At 55.4% G+C, this 18,964-nt stretch overlaps 2 protein-coding genes across 9 annotated transcripts in view; one reads left to right on the forward strand and one right to left on the reverse strand.

The window, feature by feature from the left end:
- Positions 1-267: 267 nt before the first annotated feature.
- Positions 268-17,288, forward strand: RELT (RELT TNF receptor). 4 transcript variants are annotated; one of them, XM_087756776.1, is made up of 12 exons: positions 271-320; positions 2,710-2,816; positions 3,071-3,128; positions 4,736-4,825; positions 4,912-5,084; positions 5,174-5,259; positions 5,519-5,749; positions 5,912-5,992; positions 6,067-6,148; positions 6,235-6,420; positions 6,515-6,638; positions 17,127-17,288. In XM_087756776.1, exons 3-12 carry the CDS (start codon positions 3,084-3,086, stop codon positions 17,148-17,150), a joined length of 1,122 nt encoding a protein of 373 aa, XP_087612902.1. In that variant the 5' UTR covers positions 271-320; positions 2,710-2,816; positions 3,071-3,083; the 3' UTR covers positions 17,151-17,288. The 4 variants fall into 4 exon arrangements, with proteins under 4 accessions (XP_087612900.1, XP_087612902.1, XP_087612901.1 ...); XM_087756775.1 differs by lacking the exon at positions 17,127-17,288 and adding an exon at positions 9,558-10,315; XM_087756772.1 differs by lacking the exon at positions 17,127-17,288 and adding an exon at positions 9,017-9,191.
- Positions 9,935-18,964, reverse strand: part of FAM168A (family with sequence similarity 168 member A) — a 215,274-nt gene continuing 206,244 nt past the window's right edge. For all 5 annotated transcript variants that reach the window (XM_087756781.1, XM_087756779.1, XM_087756777.1 and 2 more), the window contains 3 exons: positions 18,436-18,610; positions 16,695-16,825; positions 9,935-15,417 (listed from right to left, as the gene is read on the reverse strand). In XM_087756781.1, the coding sequence (XP_087612907.1) occupies positions 16,713-16,825; positions 18,436-18,610 (288 nt within the window). In that variant the 3' untranslated portion in view covers positions 9,935-15,417; positions 16,695-16,712. The remainder of the gene's footprint in view (positions 15,418-16,694; positions 16,826-18,435; positions 18,611-18,964) is intronic.

Below are 18,964 nucleotides of genomic sequence, written 5' to 3' on the forward strand. Positions count from 1 at the left end.
CTTATTTAAAAAGATAAATCCTGCTCTGTAGGTAAAAACCCACCGCCGTCTTCTTTTTCCCCGTTTTCCCCCCAAAACCCCGCCGCGGGTGGGACGAAGCCCCGCACCCCCAAATCCCCCCCCGCCGCCCCGGCGCCTCCCGCGGCTCCCGCCGCGCCCAGCAGGGGGCGCTGTCCTGGGGGGGCGGAGCGAAGTGAGGGGCAGGGGGTGGAGCCCCGCGGCGTGACGTCAGGGAAAGGGGCGGGGCGGAAGGGAAGAGCGCGCCGGCGGGTTCATTCATAAGGAGCAGGCGCTGCTCGGCGGGCGGCGGTGGGGGGCAGGTAAGGGGTGTCCCCGGCCCGGTGAACCCCCTCTGCCCGGGCTGGGGGCTCGCTCCGAGGGCGGGGGGGCTCGGCTTAATTCGCCTTAAAGGGTTACCCCCCCACCCCCCGGGGCGGGGGTGCTGCGGCTTCGGGTTGTGCAAGGGAAGGGGGGCGGTGGTGCTTTTTGGGGTGCTCACCCCCCCCCATTTGCAGTATAAAAGCGGGGGAGGGGGTTGCCTTGATCCCCCCCCAAGCAGGGCATGGGGGGGGCTTCGCCTTGGTGCTGCCCGGGGTGGGGTGCGGCGGCTGGAGACCTCCGGCTGCTGCAGCGCGAATGTAGGTTAAAAAAAAAAAGGGTGGAGAGGGGGGAAAAAGTAGGTTAAGGAAAAGTCAGCAGCGGCTGCCGGGAAAACGAGAGAGGAACTGTGTCGGGTTTGGGTTTTTGGTTTGTTTTGGGTTTTTTTGCCAGAGCTGGAAAATCACGGGGCTCCCAGCCAAACGCCTGCATCAGCCGGGATGCTGCGGTGAGGGGCTGCACCCCAGAGCGGGGCCGGAGGCTTTGCCTGGCAGCGGTGCCTCGGGGGTCGTTTCCCTTTAATGTTGGATTTTTTTTTTGTGGTGGTTCGGTTGTTCCCGCACCTCCAATGGGCCCAGGGGATGCGATAAGGCTGAGTTTCGCTCCATCCACCGGACAATCCCCTCCTTGTCCCAGGCCGCCTCCAAGAGCCGTTCCCTGAAGTCTTTCCGAACAGTTGCTCCTTTTTTTCCCCATTTATCTGCAGGAGCCATCGGCCGAAACCCTGCTCCCCCAGAGGGAGGGGAAGCCCGTGCTGGAATCCCGCCTTGGGTCACGGGCTGTATTAAGGGAGGACTGGGAATAAAAGGCTCGTGGGATCCGGTGGGATTTGGGGGGATGCCGACCTCAAGTCGCCTTCCCCGGTGTGTTTGCGTCGATGTAGGGCTGGTGGAGGTCGGGGCGTCCCCAAAAAGCAGCCGGCTCTGGCACTGGGGGGGTTATTTTTTGGTTTCCCCTGGTTCTTGGGGGGGAACGATGTTGGGTTTAGTTTCACCCAGGAGCTTCAGGGTTTCTCTCCACCGTGCCAGGGTGGCCGGGCGTCCCCCCGTCACCGGCTGCGGGTTTGTGCCTGCAGCCCCCGTCCCCACCTGGGATGTCCCCGAGCTGTCCCCAAAGATGGGTGCCGAGTCCTGGGGTGGCCGTGCCAAAGCAAAGCTCTGGTGACAACCAGGAGCTGGCACCCCCTGGTCCTTGTACCTCCTGCGTCCCCATGGCACAGCATGGTCACCTAAGGGATGTCCTTAATCCTTGGATTAAGCGTGGCCTTAGAACTGCTTCACCTGGGGCCAGCCCTGTTCCTGGGGGGGTTTAAATCCGTTTGGCTTGAGCTGGTGAGCCAGGATGCTCCAGCAACCCGGGATGCGTGGGCTGTGCCGGCTCGTGGTCCACCGGCCACAGCAGGTGGTTTCCTAGCCACGGCGGGACCTATCCGCCCCCGTCCAAGGCCATCATGGCTCCTTTGCCGGCAGAGCAGCACCCCAAACATCTCCGGGAGTCCCTAAGGTGCTGCTATCAAAGGCTTAACTGTCACCACCCTGAAGGATTAAAATGCTTCATGTTAGGCTTAAGCTTGAATTTTAGTAGAGCTGGCTTACAGGGCGGAGGGCTTGCACCAGTTTCACCTTCCCCTCGCGATCAGGGGGGCACATCCCAAGTCCTCGGGGGATTCGGGAGGTGTCCCCTTGGGATGCCATCGCCCTGGGACAACGCTTCGTGGGGAGGTGGCACCCGGCGGGGCTCGGGCTGGCCGGGGCGATGGTGGCAGCTGGCTCAGCCCCCCCAAAATCATGGGGTCCCAGCTTGGCCCAGACGGTGCTAGTGAAGATGGGGCTTGGTGGCTCTTGGTTTGGGGGTGCTGCTCCCCCAGGAGGGGAGAAGGGCTGGTTGGCTTCACGCTGGCAGCCTGATGGAGTGCTCCCTTACTGGGAGCTACTGGGAGGAACTGGAGCACGGAGGATGCTCATTTTGGGCTGAGCCATCACGTCCTATAATTACCCGGCTCTGCCCCGCTCGCCCCCCGGCATCTCCCCTCCTAGGTTTAATTAGCCGCATCTCAGACCGATGATGCCGGCCGCTAATTAGGAGAAACTCGTCAGGCGAAGGCTGTAACGAAGCTCTGGCCGTGACGACCGGGGGAATTTCCATGCGGGCAGCGGAGGCTGGATCTGGGTTTGGGTTATTATTTATTTTTTCCTCCCTTCCCCTGTGCTGTCAGCATTGATTTTAATTTTAACAATTAATTGCTGAGCCTGAAGAGGGGGGATGAGCCTGTGGCAAACACCTTTTGTTTCACTTGATTTTTTTATTTAAATATATTTTTTTTTTTTTTAGTGACTTCATTTCCTTGTGGCAGATGCGTATGGATTTCCTCCGGAGCAGGAAAAACCTTTATTTAATGGTGTTTAGCATCATCTGCTCCTTCCCCTGCTCCTTGCACGGTTGGTCCTGACTCCGCGGCAGGGTTGGTCCCTCTCCGATTCGGAATGGAGTTGGGATCTGCAAGGGAACGGGGTGATGCCGGGCATCCCATAAAACCTCTAAGGAAACTTTTGGGGGGATGGGGGAGGACTGCTGCCGCAGGGATGTTCAGGCAGACGCCTTGGAGCATCCCCATGGGGCGAATAGGGCCCCCAAATCGCTTCTCCGCTGGGATTTTTCCCGGATGGTGACCCCGGTGCTCCCCCTCCGGCAGGTCTCCCCCGGCAATGAAGAGGAGCAGGATGCGCTGGTGGCTCGTCACCATCCTGGGGGTGAGTACGGCCTCTCCCATCCCATCCCATCCCATCCCATCCCATCCCATCCCATCCCATCCCATCCCATCCCATCCCATCCCATCCCATCCCATCCCATCCCATCTCTCTGCATCTCTGCTTTCAGCTCCTCCGATGTGCAAACCCGTCCCAGCATCACCACCCCAATGGTGCAATAGGGCACCCCAAAATGTTTCTCACACAGAAACTTGCAGCAGCTCAGCCCCAGGAGATGTTTAATTTGGGTCGAGGGTGGTTTTATCCCCAAAAAATTCTTCCTCCTCCTTTTCTCTCCTTTCTCAAAGCTTCTTCCAGGGCAGGGGCTGATAGGGAATGCGGCTTCTCCCTCGCTGCTCCCCTGGGGCCACCGTGTTGTCCCCTGTCCCACGACCGGGAGATGCTCTTGGGATTTTTTTTTTTATTTAAATATATTTATTTTTTTAGTGACTTCATTTCCTCGTGGCAGGTGCATATGGATTTCCTCCGGAGCAGGAAAAACCTTTATTTAATGGTGTTTAGCATCATCTGCTCCTTCCCCTGCTCCTTTGGGGTGGCTTGGCCGTAGCCAGGGTTGCAATGGGTTTGCATCGGCCGTGGTGCGTGCAATGGGATTGCACCCATCGCATCGCTTGGGGCAGGTTTGCATCTGCCACAGTGCACACAATGGGTTTGCAGCCATCATGATGCTGGTGGTGAGTTTGCTTCTGCCATGGTGCATGCGATGGGCTTGCAGCCGTCATGTCACCAGCGATGGGATTGCATCCACTGCAGTGCACACGATGGGTTTGCACCCATCGCGGTGCAGGCAGTGAGTTTGCATCCATTATGTCGCTGATGATGGGTTTGCATCCATCATGGTGCATGCAGAGTTTGCATCCGCCACGGTGCGTGCGATGGGTTTGCATCCATCACGTCACTGGTGATGGGTTTGCATCAGCTGCAGTGCATGCAATAGGATTGCACCCATCGCATCACTTGTGACATGCTGGCATCCACCACTGTGCATGCAACGAATTTGCATCCATCATGTTGCTGGCGATGGGTTTGCATTGGCTGCGGTGCATGCGATGGGTTTGCATCCATCGTGTGATGGGTTTGCATCCGCTGTGGCGCATGTAATGGGTTTGCATCATCGTGTTATTTGTGACGGGTTTGCATCTGCTGTGGTGCACGCAATGGATTTGCATCCATCGCATCACTTGTGACAGGATGGCATCAGCCATGTGCACATGAGGGGTTTGCATCCATTGTGTCACCGGTGATGGGTTTGCATCTGCCACACTGCGTGCGATGGGATTGTACGCATCGCTTGTGGCAGGCTGACGTCCACCACGGTGCATGCGACGGGTTTGCATCCATCATGTTGCTGGCGATGGGTTTGCATCCGCCATGGTGCATGCAATGGATTTGCACCCATCATGTTGCTCGTGAGGGGTTTGCATCTGCCATGGTCCGTGTGACAGTTTTGCATCCATCGCGTCACTTGTGATGGGCTCACCTCTGCCGCGTCGCCCGCGCCGGAGCCGCATCACCGCTGGCACCCGCCTGGGAGCAGTGGGAGAGCTGGAGCAGCCGGTGCTGAGCACCGCTCTCTGCTTCTTCCGCAGGTGCTGAGCAGACCCAGCGTGGGGGCTGGGAGCTGCGGTCCCCGGGAGCATGGGACGCCGGGATGCCTGCCCGGAGAGGAGCCCGCCGGGGTAAGCCGTGCCCGCCCGCGGCACCTCCACCCCGGAGGAATGGTGCAGGATCCGGCCATTGCTCACCTCCCTTTCCCTCCATGCAGGCGTGCGGCTCGGCACAGGGTCCGGCAAGGATGTGTCGAGCTTGTCCACCCGGCACCTTCTCACCGGGGGACGTATCCTGCACCGCTCACACCCGCTGCTGGGCTGGGAACAGGATCCTGGTGGCACCGGGGACGGCGGTGACCGACAGCCGCTGCGGAGGCTGCCTGCCGGGGTGAGCCCAGCCCGGGGAGGGACGCTGCAGACCCCCGGCCCCGGTGCTGCTCCTGGGCTGGATCCTGACCCTCCCCTCCCACCCCGCAGGTTTTACAGCCCCGAAGGGGAGAGGGAGCCCTGGGGCCGGTGCCTGCCCTGCGCCGCCGCTCCCCGCAGCACCCCGGGGTGCCCAGGTGGGTGCCCAGGCTGGAGGCGTCACCCCGGTTTTGTGGGTGCCAAAAGAGCCGACATCCGCCCCAGGGACACCGCAGGATGTGTCCCACTCGAGACGGGGGGTGATGTCCTGCCGGGATGTGGCGGCTGAGAACGTCTCCACTTGTGACACGTGGCTTCTGCTTCCCTGGGGGCCAGCCCTGCAGCGGGGCTCCTGGGAAAATGGGATTTAATCCCAACCAAACCCCTCGGCGGGGCTGATCCAATGCCTCCCCCCAGGCCGGCGGCGAGCCCGCAGCCCCGAAACACCAGGCCGGCCAGCGGGGAGCAACGGGACGCGGGTGACCCTGATGGGTGAGGAAGAGGAGGCGGCGGCGGCACAGGCGGCCGTGCTGACCATTGTCCCGGTCTTCTGCGCCATGGGCTTGTTGGGCATCCTGGTCTGCAACCTGCTGAAGAAGAAGGGTTACCACTGCACCGCCAGCAAGGACCCGCAGCCCGGCAGCACCGGTGAGCCCCGGTTGTGCCGCGAGCACCTTTCGGCGGCACATCCATCTCGCCTCGCTCAGCCCATCCCCGTGGCTTCTGGTCCTCGGTGTCCCAGGGCATCCTGCTCGTCTTTGGCGGGGTTTATCCCCCATCACTGAGTCCCCCCTCAACTTCTGCCTCCAGGTCCCAGCTCCATCTACCAGCTGGAGGACCCCAATGAGGACACCATTGGGGTGCTGGTGCGGTTGATCACCGAGAAGAAAGGTCAGAGGGGTCCCTGGGGGGGGTGACACGGGCTGGACCCCCATGACCCCCTCATGGTCTCCCCCCACCCATAGAAAATGCTGCGGCACTGGAGGAGCTGCTGAAGGAGCATCACGGCCAACAGCCGATGCCACCGGGCTGCACCCCCCCGAATAAGTAAGACCCCGCAAGGCTGCACCGAGGACCCCCCCGTGGTGGGACCAACCCCGTGCTGATGGCGTCTCCCCCCTCCCCTTTTCCAGGCTGCACCTCCTGCCTCAGTTTCCCCCCGCCTGCCGGCACCAGCAGCACCTCCACACGGTGCAGGGTCCAGCCCCGTGCACCCGCTGCAGCCAGAAGTGGCCTGAGGTGCTGCCATCGCTCGGTGCCACCAAGGTCCCCAAACCCGGGGGTCGCCCCGGGGAGGTGACCATCCTCTCCATCGGCAGGTAAGTGGGGACCCCCACCCCCCACCAGCATGTCCCCCCACCTCCAGGGTGGCGACAGGCTGATGTGATCCACCCCCCCCCACTCCCCCAACAGGTTTCGGGTGTCCCGGATCCCCGAGATGAGGAGCGAGGTGGGGGGTGAGCCCCCCCGCGGTCCCCTCCCCGCCGGTAGCGGGATGCGGCCCCCGTGGTTGAAAAGCACCGATGGCCCCCCCGAGGTGAGGGGGTGTGGAGGGAGGGTGCTGGGGAGCCCCTGGGGGGTCCTTCCTGGGGAGAAACGGGGCTTCGGGGGGCTGGAGGATAGAGTGTTAACTCTGAAGCCTAATGAGGGCACCGGTCATTTGTGAGGCTAGAGCAGCTCATCACCCCCAAGCCTCTTCCAGCAGCTGGGAGGCTTAAAAAATACTTAAAAAGTTGAGCCTGAAGGGGTTTGGTGAGCATCCCCCCCCTTTCCTCCCGCCCCCTGCATTTAAGGTGCTATAGGGGGCCGTGGAGTGGGTGCTGATGGGGGTGCAGGGGTGGGTGCTGGTGCAAAGGGGTGCTGCAGAGGCACGGTGCTGCTGGCTCCTGGGGTGTCCTGCAGCAGCCAGTGCTTTAATACACCCCGTCCCCTCTGTACCTGCGCGCTCATACAGCTACACCTGTATACACCCCTATAGCATGCTAAAACCACATATGCAAATGCCCATACACCCCATACAACATATTTGCATACATTTACATGTATAGTCATACACCCATATGTGCACAAAAGGCTATGCATATGTGTGTGCGCACTTATATACGCGCATGCATCTATACGCACCCCCTATAGCCGTGCGTAAACTTGGACGCACAGAGGGGCCGCCGAGGCGGGACGGAGCGGGTGTCACCCGCCGCAGGGTGTCGTCACCCGCCGCAGGGTGCTGTGGGCTCATGGCAGGGCCTGGCACAGGGTGACACGGCCGGGGGGCTGCGGCGTGACTCACGGGCAGCTGCACGGGCGCACGTGCCCTCGCACACGTGCGCAGCCCCCCCGCCCCAACAGGCGCTGCTGCACGCGGCCACGCGCGCCTCTTCATGCAAACGTATACGTGCATGCATGCAAACGTGCACACATATATAGATGTGCACACGTCGCTGCACGTGCACACACACATATGCACAGATGAACGTGTGCACATGCAAACCCACCTGTACATGCACACACATGTATGCAGTTACACACACATGCAAACACGCAGCTGGAGCTCTGTAAGTGTGTATACACATGCACACACACAGATATGTACATATGCACGCCTCCATACCCTGCTGCACGTTGACACCCACACGTGCATGGAGGAACGTGTGCATAAATGCAGGTGCAAACCCACTTCTGCACACATACATAAACGCGTGCACCTATGGATGCGCGCACATGGGTGCAGTCATGCACCCCCACACTTGCGCATGGAGCTCTGTAAGTGTGCATGCACGTGTGCACCCGTGCACACACCACTGCACATGCACACGCATATGCACGAACATGTGCATAAATGCAGATGGAAACCCACCTCTGCACGCATATGTGTGTACACACAGGTACATGCACATGCAGTCCTACACGCATGCAAACACGTGGAGCTCTGTGCATACACACACAGAGATGTGCACGACACCTGTTCACACGCCGCTGCACATACAGATGTCTGCATGGATGAACATGTGCACATGCAAACCCACCTCTGCATGCATACACGTGTGCACACGCACATATGTACATGTATGCACACATATGCAGTCACACATGCAAACACACCCACACTTGCATATGGAGCTCTGTAAGCATGCATACACACACAGACGTGCACACGATACCTGTTCACACACCGCTGCACATGCCGATGTATGCACAAACGTGCATAAATGCACGCACAAGCCCACCGCTGCACACAGACATACACGCAGGCATGTATGTACATGCACACACACGTATGCAGGCACACACGCACGCAAACGCACCCACGCTTGCATTTGGAGCTCTGTGCACAGGCACGCAGATGTGCACACGTGCACTCGTTTGCACACTGCTACACACAGACGTGGGCGAAGGTGCATAAATGCACATGCAACCCCCCCTCTGCACACACACGTGTGCATGGGCACATATGTACGTGCACACACACGGATGCAGTCATGCACACATGGCAACACCCCCATGCTTGCACGCGGAGCACCCACGGGTGCCCACCACCCCAGGCGCCGCACCCTGCTGAGGATGATTCGTCTGACGGCGTGTCCCCTCCAGCTCCCGTCACCCTGGGCTGTCCTCAACCACGTGGGGACACCTTGACCCTGCTGAGCTCGTGGCCAAATCCTGCAGGGCCTCAGCATCCTTATGGGGGGCCTGGCCCCGCTGCTGCGGGTGGGGACCCCTGGGGGTGTGGGGACAACCTGGGTGGCTGCCCTTAGCAGGAGGAGTTGTCCCCTCCGTCACGGGATGTCCCTGGGTAGTGACAGCCACCACGGACGTTGGCCCAGGGAGGGACACTGAGTGGCTCCTGCCACCTTGGGTGGTGCAAAGGGCCCAATACAGCCTCACCTGGAGACGTGGTCCATCCCTTGTCCTCCACAGCTGGCACCTGGCCTGGGGGCTGCCGTGGGAGGGCGGTGACACCCACAAAGACCCCATGGCAGGGGTGGAGGATGTTGGGCACCGTGTGAAAGCCAGTCCTGCTTGGAGCCGTGAAGTGCTGGAGGTGGCAGCTTGGCTTCTGTTCCTGCCACCAAGGTGTCCACCAGCAGCAGGGCAAATCCAGCATCTTGCCCAGCTGGTGAGAAGGATTCCCTGTCCCCAAGATCTGGTGGTGGCCATGGCATGGTGGCCTGATGGAGAGCATCTCCAGGAGCTGCAACACTGGTGGTCATGGCTACAGCATGGTGGCCTGAGGGAGATCATCTCCAGAAGCCATGATGCCAGTGGTGGTGGCCATGGCGTGGTGGCCTGATGGAGAGCATCTCTGGGAGCCACAACGCCGGAGCACAGCTCCATTGGCGGTACCATGCAACGGAGGACGTCGCACAGCCAGGATGCCATTTCACGGTCACCTTCTGGGTCTGTTCAACTGAAGCCTCTCCAGGAATGTCATGAGCTCTTGATTTCCCTCCATCACCAGGTGCCAGCACTCACCATCGCACGCTAATGACAGTGTCTGGATCATGGGACAGCTCCCACCTCCCCAACAACCAACCGGGGCATGGTTTGCTCTGGCCAAAGCTGGTCTCCATCTCCATCTCCTCTATCTAAAGTCTCAGTCAGCCCAGGAGAACGTGGTGGTGATGCTCTGCTCACCATGAAGCTCACACACGCCACTTTCCATAGGAGCTGTTTCTATAGGATCACGTTGGCTTGGCCATGTTGGGGTCAGTGGGACAACCCACCCAAGGTTGGGTTGGAGACCATCAAGCTCCAACACCAACCTAGAAATGGGTTTATGGCCGGTCCCGTTCACGTCACCACATCACCGCGCCAAAGAACCAACCACCAACCCTCTCGGGCTCTTTTATTTATTTTTTTTTTTTTGGAAACATTTTAATAGTTATCGAATGTTCTACATCTTACAGTAAATATCGTACAGTTACAAACTCTTGGCTGAAATCTGTCAGGGAGATCACGACCTGATCTTCAGAACCAAAACCAGAACAGAAAACAAATGGGAAAAAAAAAAACAACCCAACCAAATTTACACTTCAGATGGACAAACCGAGGCTGCGGGGCTTTCCAGGGCATCAGTTCAAGGCCACGTTCCCTACACACCTTTGAGACTTAGACTTGGAAGACATGGTTACTCATGGTTTTAATTTTTTTTCTTGTTTTTTTTTGGTTTTTCTGTATTTATTTTTGCTTAAGAGGTCCAATAATATTTAAAACAGAGCTGGCCTAGTGATCGAAATGAATTAAAAACTTAATTACATAGGAAGAGGGGTAGGAGCACGGCACGGCTTTGCTCCGTGCTATGGGGATGGGCGGGTTTGGGTGCAATCCTGCACCCCGCTGTCTCATTTTCCCTTCCTCGCTGTGCTTCCCGATGGCTGCCAACCCTGCGACTCGCTCCCACCCCGCGCCCTGATCCTGAACCCCCTTCACCCTGGGAAAACCCAGCTCCCCCAGCTCCAGCCCTTGCGGGAAGATGCCGCGATGCTGCAGGTGGCCACGTTGCAGTGGGATTTTTCCCTACAAACAGCACGACTGAGCATTTCCAACCAGGAATTGCTGCTGTTAAACCACATATTTTGCTATTCCTGCTTTGCAAACATCCCCGTAACAGGTTATTTTACCCAATTACCGGTGAATCTATAGGTGCCACACACCACAAAAACACCTTTTCCAAGCTCTCCTCCCTCCCAAGCTCCTTAACAGGCTTTATTTTCCTTTTTTCCCTATTGGAATGCTAGCACACAGCAGAGAAAATAGCCGGAGCCTGATCCTGCCGACAGCCCGGCACTCACGGCAAAGCAAAGGGAAGCTGGGCAGAGGGTCGCCGCATTTCGGGGATGATGGCTGCTCAGAGGGCCTGAAAATATTGACAATTAAAAAAAAAACCCCACCCCAAAACCTGGATTTATGGGTATCCAGCGGCTCTTATTGCTATTGTTGGCTGGTTGGGTTTTCCTATCGAAAATAAACCCCCAAATGTGTTTCTTTTTCTTCCTATAAGAAAGCAAGACCCAATTTCATGCCCTCCGGCCGGGGACCACATCATCCCAAATCCCCTGCGGGGATGCATCCGCTGGGATGCAGAAGGAGTGGGAGGGGATGGCAAAGAGGGGGGGGTGTCTCTCCGGGAAGGACCGTAGTCAGCAGGATGCCAGCAGCCGGGGGAAAACCTGATACTCTGAAACATCCATCATATTAAAAAAAAAAAAAACCCAAACCTTTAAATAACACTTCATGGTAACTACATCTTGAAACTGCAAAAAGCTGGACTGGGTTATTATTTTTCTTCATAAAATACAGGAGCAAATCCTCAGCCGGAGGGTTCAGCCGCTTGGAGGCGTGATGGGAACAGGCTCCAAGGGGCTCGCTCGGGTTGGGGGCCACCACCACCAGTACGATGCCTTCCCCCCCCCCCCCAATCTTGCATTACAGCTCCTGTTTTAAAGCAAAGATAACGGCAGGGATGGGTTAATGGTCCTAACAGAGAGTTATTTTCCTTTTTAGCTGGAATTTTAATCTCTGAGACACTTTGCTGGCTGCTAAGGATGCTTTAACCCCTCCTGCTCTTCGCCACTAACGCCTGGTGTGATTCTTCACCATGGGAAACCCTTTTCCTTACCCGATGTCGGCAAAGCTTTGCTGGGTGAAATAGCTGAGAAGCTGGTGGCCCCCATCAAGTGTCCCCCCTCCAAGAGAGTCCCCCACCGGGCTGCGACCTCCCCAGGACCTTCACTTAAGCCATGACTTGGCCAAGGAAAGGGCTTGGGATCATGGGCTTTCCTCCCATCCTTCCATCTATCTGAAAAACCACGTCCCTCCACGGGGAAGGGGACAGGGCTGCAGGTCACTGCTGGCATGAGCCGGGCCGCATCAAGCCCCACATCCCCACGTGGTGGCAGGGAGCATCTCCCCACAACCACGTCTCCATGAAGCCACCTTGGGAAGGAGCTACCCAAGCATGGAGCCATGTGGTGGCCCCAGAGGCATGTGGTGGCTCCGGAGCCATGCAGTGATCCAAGCCTAAACCCGACACTGGTTGCCAAATGGGCTCACCAAAGCCTTTCGCCCAACAGATGGCAAATATTTCACCTCTTCACACCCTGGTGGAGTTAATGAGTATTTCTGCCTGGGCATAGCGGGATGAGGAGCATCAGATCTGCTATTGATCCAAGTGAAGGAATTAAAACTAAACCACCTCATGTCAGGTCTCATTAGCGGTAACACTGGCTGATCCTCCATGCTCAGCTCCTGGAGCTTTCTACCCCACCTTTAGTGTTTTCTTTCCTTTCAGGAGGGAGCCAGGCATCTCCTTCCTAGCCGTAGGCCAAAATTTTAGCAGTCATTCCTAAAGCAGTTAAGGGTGAAGGGTGCCTAGGCTGGTGCTAGGGCAGTGTCTGCTGGGAAGGGTCCTCCTCTGCAGAGCCCGGGCTGTGAGAACAAAGCTCGTTGGACCCTGCAAGTCGTAGTGCCGTTATGTTGGCTAGAGCTTACTCTATCCTACATGTTTCAACGCTGATAGACAACTCCTAATACATAACATGAAGTCAACAGGGAGAGCAAAAAAGGGTAGTTGAGAGGTCTTCAATTCCTGTGATCTACTGGGCTATTTTTGGCCCAGGTTTAACTGTAACGTGCTACAAACAATGGAAGTACGATGTAGTATTGTTATTTCCAAATGTCCTGTTGCTCTTTACATTCTAACCCTTGGCTTCGCCAAGCAAAACGGGGCAACCCTCTGATTATTTACTCTTTTTTTTTTTTTCCCCCTTCTCTTTTCCTTTTATATGAATCCAAAGTGCAACCCAAAGTACTACACAGGAGAAATCCACCTTCCCCACCCCACAGCATTGGTGTTCAGTCTTCCCCGCCTTTGTTCCCCTTGAGGTTGGGAAGGTCAACCAGAGCTTTGCTAGATTTCCTTTAAAACCAGCAGAACCAACTAAATGACCCCCATACAGAAGTGACGGTGCCAACACTCGACCTGACAAACCAGCCAGGACCAACCAGCAGCAGGAAAAATCCTCTTGGGTCCATAAGCTTGCTTCTCCCCATTTGGACCATGCTCATGGGAAGGAGCTCTGGTAGCTCCTCCCAATGGCAGCAGAAGCCAAGCTGGGACACACCACCAAGAGCAAGGAGGTCTCACCCAGGTGCCAACAACTGGTCTCCTTGCTCTCCTGAAAGACCCTCCAGTCTGACCTCTACACCACCATGTCCTGGTCAAGGTGACCCTCCAGTGTTGGTCTCCACTGCCCTCACCTCCATCTGGAGATATGATCCAGGCCTGACCAAAGCAGAGCAACCAACAGAGACATCTGGGCACTGACTCAACACCACGCGTGGGTCGGAAACCCCTGCCAGGCGTGCCGGGAGGGATTCCCATCCACATCTCCTAGCCTGACCTCTTTAAAGGCTCTGGATTTGGTCCGTTGTGACAACCTCGGAGCCCCAGAGACATGAGAGCTGCAAACACGTCGCTGGGTGAATGTACTCTTTTGGCACATTTGAGGGAAAAATCAAAACCCAAGGATGTTTCTGTCTTAGGAAAAAAAAAAAAAAAGAAAAACCTTGTTTCTATGTTTCTATGTTTCTACGCTGGGTTTAGTGATAAGGATTTAAAAACAAACTGGCCGCAAGCATTGTCTGCAAATATGAACTCTCTCTCTGCTGCCCTCGAGACAACTTATTGCTCTGCTTGGACACCCCGAGGTGGGATGTCACCGGCCGCAGTCGGCTTCACGTCCTTGCGCCCTTGGGTAAGCCAAAACCCCCAGAAATTACCCTGATGCCCACAGCCTCTGCGTGCCCATTGTCTCCCAGCCCACTCGTCAACTGTGGATCATCTTCCTTGCTCTCGCCTTTTCCAGGTGCCTTCCCATCAGGGAGGTGACATGTTTATTGCTATTGCTTCCTCTTCCCCCCACTTCTCCCCACTCGCCAAGCAGAGCAGCCGGACATCATCCCCCTCTCCAGCCTCTCTCTGGGGTGCCGGGATTTGTGCTTGGATGAACATTTCTCCTGGAAGTCTCCAGGCCCAGCTGTAACCCAAAGAATGGGGGGGCACCTCGATTGCCATGGAGGCATCGCAGGTCTCAGACCTGCCAACAACATGGGTGCAAGGTGAAGCCACCCATCTTCCTCCTTGCCCTGCCTCGAAGACTCTTGTCCATCAACCAGCCGCCCTCTTTCCCCACACCACCAGACTCTGGAGAAGCTCTACAGACCAAACCCTGGACCTGGAGAAGCTCTTCAGACCAACCCTTGGACCTGGAGAAGTTCTTCAGACCAACCCTGGGCATTGAGAGGCTCTTCAGACCAACCCTTCGACCTGGAGAAGCTCTTCAGACCAACCCTGGGCATTGAGAGGCTCTTCAGACCAACCCCTGGACATCTCCTTGCTTCCTTCACCAGCCGCCCAGCACATCTGTGCCTGCAAACAGGAGCCATGCAAGGAAAGAACTTCTCCCTCACGTAGCTCCCAGATGCGGCCGATGGGGAGCATCTCATTTTCCCAAGAGGTGGAAGATGCTACCAGGGCACGCGTCTCTCCGCTGCTCTCTTCCCATCACGCAAGATCCGTTTGCCCAGTTGGAAAAAGCAGACCAAAGACCCGATGGTGACCAGTCCTCCTACTTCCTAAGACAAGTGTGTTACGTCGCTAATTATATTTATATTCTCTTACTCCTACAAAAGAAGGGATGAGTTCAGAATTTCACTGCAGATAATGCATTTATAATCTATCACGACAGCTATCTGGAAGACACCAATTTTCTTGTAATATGTTATGGAAGATTAAATAATTTATATTCTTCAACTAAAAATACCCAAACCAAATCGGAATAAGCCTGCCTACCAGCGCTGTGCTTTTCACATAGTACCCTGAACATCAACCACTCTTACTAGCCAAAGGAAATCTAGGCTTTCGTCAACAACAACGACAACAGAAAAATAATGAAAAGAACCCAAACGAACAAGAAGTGGGGGATCTTTGCACCACTCAGCTGGGCAATGCTGGAAAAGTGAATATTCTGAGCTTTCAAATGATAGGACCAAAGAGAGAACTTTACTATTGCTCAGTGTCAGTATGTGTGTTACACAATTTATGTGGGTTGGGGAGGAGGAAGGGGGAGGGGGGAGGTGGAAAAAGAGGCAGAAGATTAGAAAAAGCAGCTTTTACAAAAACCACTAAAGAATGCATAAAGTGACCCTTGCACTTTTTTTTTTTCTTTTGTTCTTGCAAACAGACGAGGTGCTGCAGTACAGTGGCCACAGCACCGATGTAAGACTTGTGTAGTTGCATACAATGTTTGACTCTGGATCTGGAAGAAAGCAAACATATTAAAAATAAGGAGTTAGAAGCAAGCGGTGCAGGATCAGACAGGGCTCTTCTCCTCTCCTCTGCACCCCTGCACCGCGGGCAGCATGTATAGCTGATGCATACGGGATTTAACCATCCCTCGCACCGCTCTGCAGGCAATTTCTTGGGCACAGAGCTGAGAAAGCAGCAGCTCACCGGTGGTATCCAATGCATGGGATTAAAAATATGCAGATGGGATGCTCTCTGCTAATTGCACAACAATTTGTCATGGGCAGGATTAGCCCGGCATAATGTATGCAGCAAGGAGACATTTCAGATAACCCCCTGGGCTGGATGAGATCTACGCTGCCTCCCCGTGCAGCACCGTGTGTTCCCATCAGCTGCGCTGCCCGTTAATTGGGCATGATGGGCCAAGGGCTCCAGCCACACGCGGAGGGCGTTTAAATGAGCAGCTGGGATTTCTGGGATCCTGAGCAACACAGGATCCTGCAGGCAGCTGCACGCAACCCTGATGCTAATGAACAGGCAGGGTGCAGGCAGCTGCATGTAACCCCAATGCTAATGAGCGGGAGGATCTCCTAGCATGTTTTAGGAGGGAAAAAAACATATTCAAGTGATACGAAAGCTGGGGAGGACTCGTTATCAGGGAGCATCGGGATAGGACAAGAGGTAATGGTTTTAAACTGAAAGAGGGTAGACTTAGATGAGATATTAGGAAGAAATTCTTTGCTGTGAGGGTGGTGAGGCACTGGCACAGGTTGCCCAGAGAAGCTGTGGATGCCCCATCCCTGGAAGTGTTCAAGGTGAGGCTGGACGGGACTTTGAGCAACCTGGTCTAGTGGAAGGTGTCCCTGCCCACGGCAGGGGGTTGGACTAGGTGATCTTTAAGGTCCCTTCCCACCCAAACCATTCTGTGATTCTGCGAAAGAGCGTGATGCATCCAAAGCCTTAAAGCGTGAACATTTCCACCCTCACAGTGCCCGACTGCACCCAGAGCGGCTTGATGCCGCTGAGGTCACTGGTAAAGCCTTGCATGCACCAAGCAGCAAGATGTAAGGCCAAGGTGCGCCGTGCTTTGCTAGCAGCCTCCGTAGCCCCCGGACAGCGAGCTGTGCAGCTATCCCTGCTGGGAAGCAGTGCTAAATGGCTCTTCTGGACTCAAAGCATTGCCCAGACAAAGGGATTCAGCAGCTTTGTAGGAAGGAGAGAAGCGATGGCAGTGCTTGGTGGCTAATTAATCAACCAGGGCAGAGCAAGACCTGCAAAGGCAGCACTCACATGAATTGGCCAGTGGGTTTACCAGTGTGGAGGTACGTAGCTGTAGGTGGGGGTTCCTTGAGCCCTGTACGTTGGCACGGAAACTGGATGTGCTCCGATGGCGGTGTGTTGTGGGGTGGTCAACAAGGTTCCTGCAACAGCACGGAGAAATATTTAGCAAGGAGGAGAGCTCCAGCGGGGGAGCGGTACCCTGAGGGTACGGTGCTGCAGACCGCATCCGGGGGCAGGCACAGCATCAGCTGCCTTTTTTTTTCTTCTTCAATTCTCCCAAATATTATTCTGCCCATGAGACCTGAATTGAAGGCGTTTGACTCATGCAGTTGATATCAGCCAGCACCACGAACAGAATAAACCCACCTGAAGCTCCAGCATATTTTCCATGCTACTTTCGGCCCTTCACTCATCTTTTCCCAATTTTCCTTGTCCCTACAGACCAGCAGCAGAGCTAACCACTAACCCGCTGACATCTTCCACCTGCTCAAGGCACCGGCCTAAATTGCAACAGCAGATCACCGCCGCGATCTGACCCATCGAAGGACCAAACTGGAAGGGATGAGGGTTGCAAAAGGAGATGAGAAAACCCCCAGACCTTCCAGGGGAAATTAAGATGAGCTTTGCCACTCATCTCCCAAGGGTGGTGGAGCTCTTTTGCTTCATTTAAATCCGCAGAGCCGAGAGCCTCGGGATGCAGCAGAAGGAGTGATCCTCTCCCAGCCGTGAAGCTGGGACTGCCCGGCGCACCCTCTTTTCTTTTAGTCTGCAGCTGATACGCAGAGGGATTTTAGGTGAGAATTTGCACGGTGCCTTCAGTAGACGGGGGAGGGAGAATACAAACTCCTCTGCTCTGGGAGTAACTGGGTACTCAAAACAACTTCTCAGTTTCTGGGTATCTCTCTACAAATGCTACTAATGACATTTTAAGACATCCCACGTGCATTAATTACATCTATCCACTTCTCAGTATAAGCCAAGTAAATCTCTGAGAGTGGTTCTTGTCATACCCAGGCTGCAATATCCCTGCTCGCAACGGGGATTGCGTCCCGTAACAGAGCCCCGTTTCACAGCTAACGCAGATGCAAAAGGATGAATGATGCATTTCTTGGCATAATTCAATATACAATCCTAAGAATTGTTAATGAGAGAAATACAGGCTTCGGAAAAAATAAAGCCAGCCCATATCCTTACTTAATGGGCTATCAATTAATTGTGATTTGAAGCAATTCTGCACATAAGATGCAGAGGATTTGGGATACATAAACGAAGGTTAATGGTCATTTCATCAAACGAAAGCAAGACTGTAAGTATCCTAAAAAAGGAACTTGAGGATAGAAATACAACAGTATTTGAAGATGGAGAAACCTGGTTATTCCTCTACTTATGGAACAGAGGAAAGAATAACATATTTAAGGATGCAAGAGTGCATCCCTCTCGAGTGAGCCAAATGAACGGTCTCATCTGCTAACCTAAAAACTGAGTTAGATCAACATCAGGAGCAAATTAATTGATTTTTGCCTGCAAAGGAGCAGTAACCAGCAAGCAAAACTAGCAGCTGAAGCTGCAATTAGCTGTGTGCAAGGCACTTCTGCAGCCACTGGCCAGATACACCCTGCCGGGCTGCAGGCAGCACATCGGGTGCACAGAGTTTTTGGTCCAGGATAAGGCTCCTGCACAGGTTGTTTGGCTATGTCCCACCCGAGAGATGAAACTATGGCTCAAAACACAATAAAACTTTCCTTCTTACCTGCTGACATTGCCATGGTGGTCCCAGCGACCATCCCCATGGCCACACCGTTGGTCCTGGGCGCAGCGACCGGGGCCGGATAGATGGCCGATGGGATGCTGTTGGGCTGAACCACGGTGGTGTGATGGATAACGTGAGGCTGTGCCGCGTACACTGGCTGGGTATAATAAGCTCCCTGTTTGAGAAGGGAAAAAAACCCACCATCGTCTTTGTCATTCGACTGAAAGCACAAGCCAAAGCAGTGACTGGAAGCCCGGTATTTTATTTAGAGGCAATCACCAGCTCTGTGTGCAGTGGGTGTCAGTCTGGTACCACAGACCGTGCTGTCAGCAAGGAGTTCCATCAGCTGCGACTGTAGATCCTGCTATGGAGTGAGCAGTGATGCTCTCGGGGCCGGTCCTGCCGCCTGCGGCAGCGCAGCCCCACACCTACCCCCTGCACCAGATGGGACACAGCAGGTTCCCAAGCCCAGCCCTTATAGCGAGCCCGGAGCAGCTCCGCTGTGACAGCCCTTCACGTCAAGACCTCA

The sequence above is a fragment of the Nipponia nippon genome, unplaced genomic scaffold (assembly GCF_047370975.1).
Source record: "Nipponia nippon isolate SJK-2023a ecotype South Korea unplaced genomic scaffold, ASM4737097v1 scaffold_2, whole genome shotgun sequence".
Classification (NCBI taxonomy): Eukaryota; Metazoa; Chordata; class Aves; order Pelecaniformes; family Threskiornithidae; genus Nipponia; species Nipponia nippon.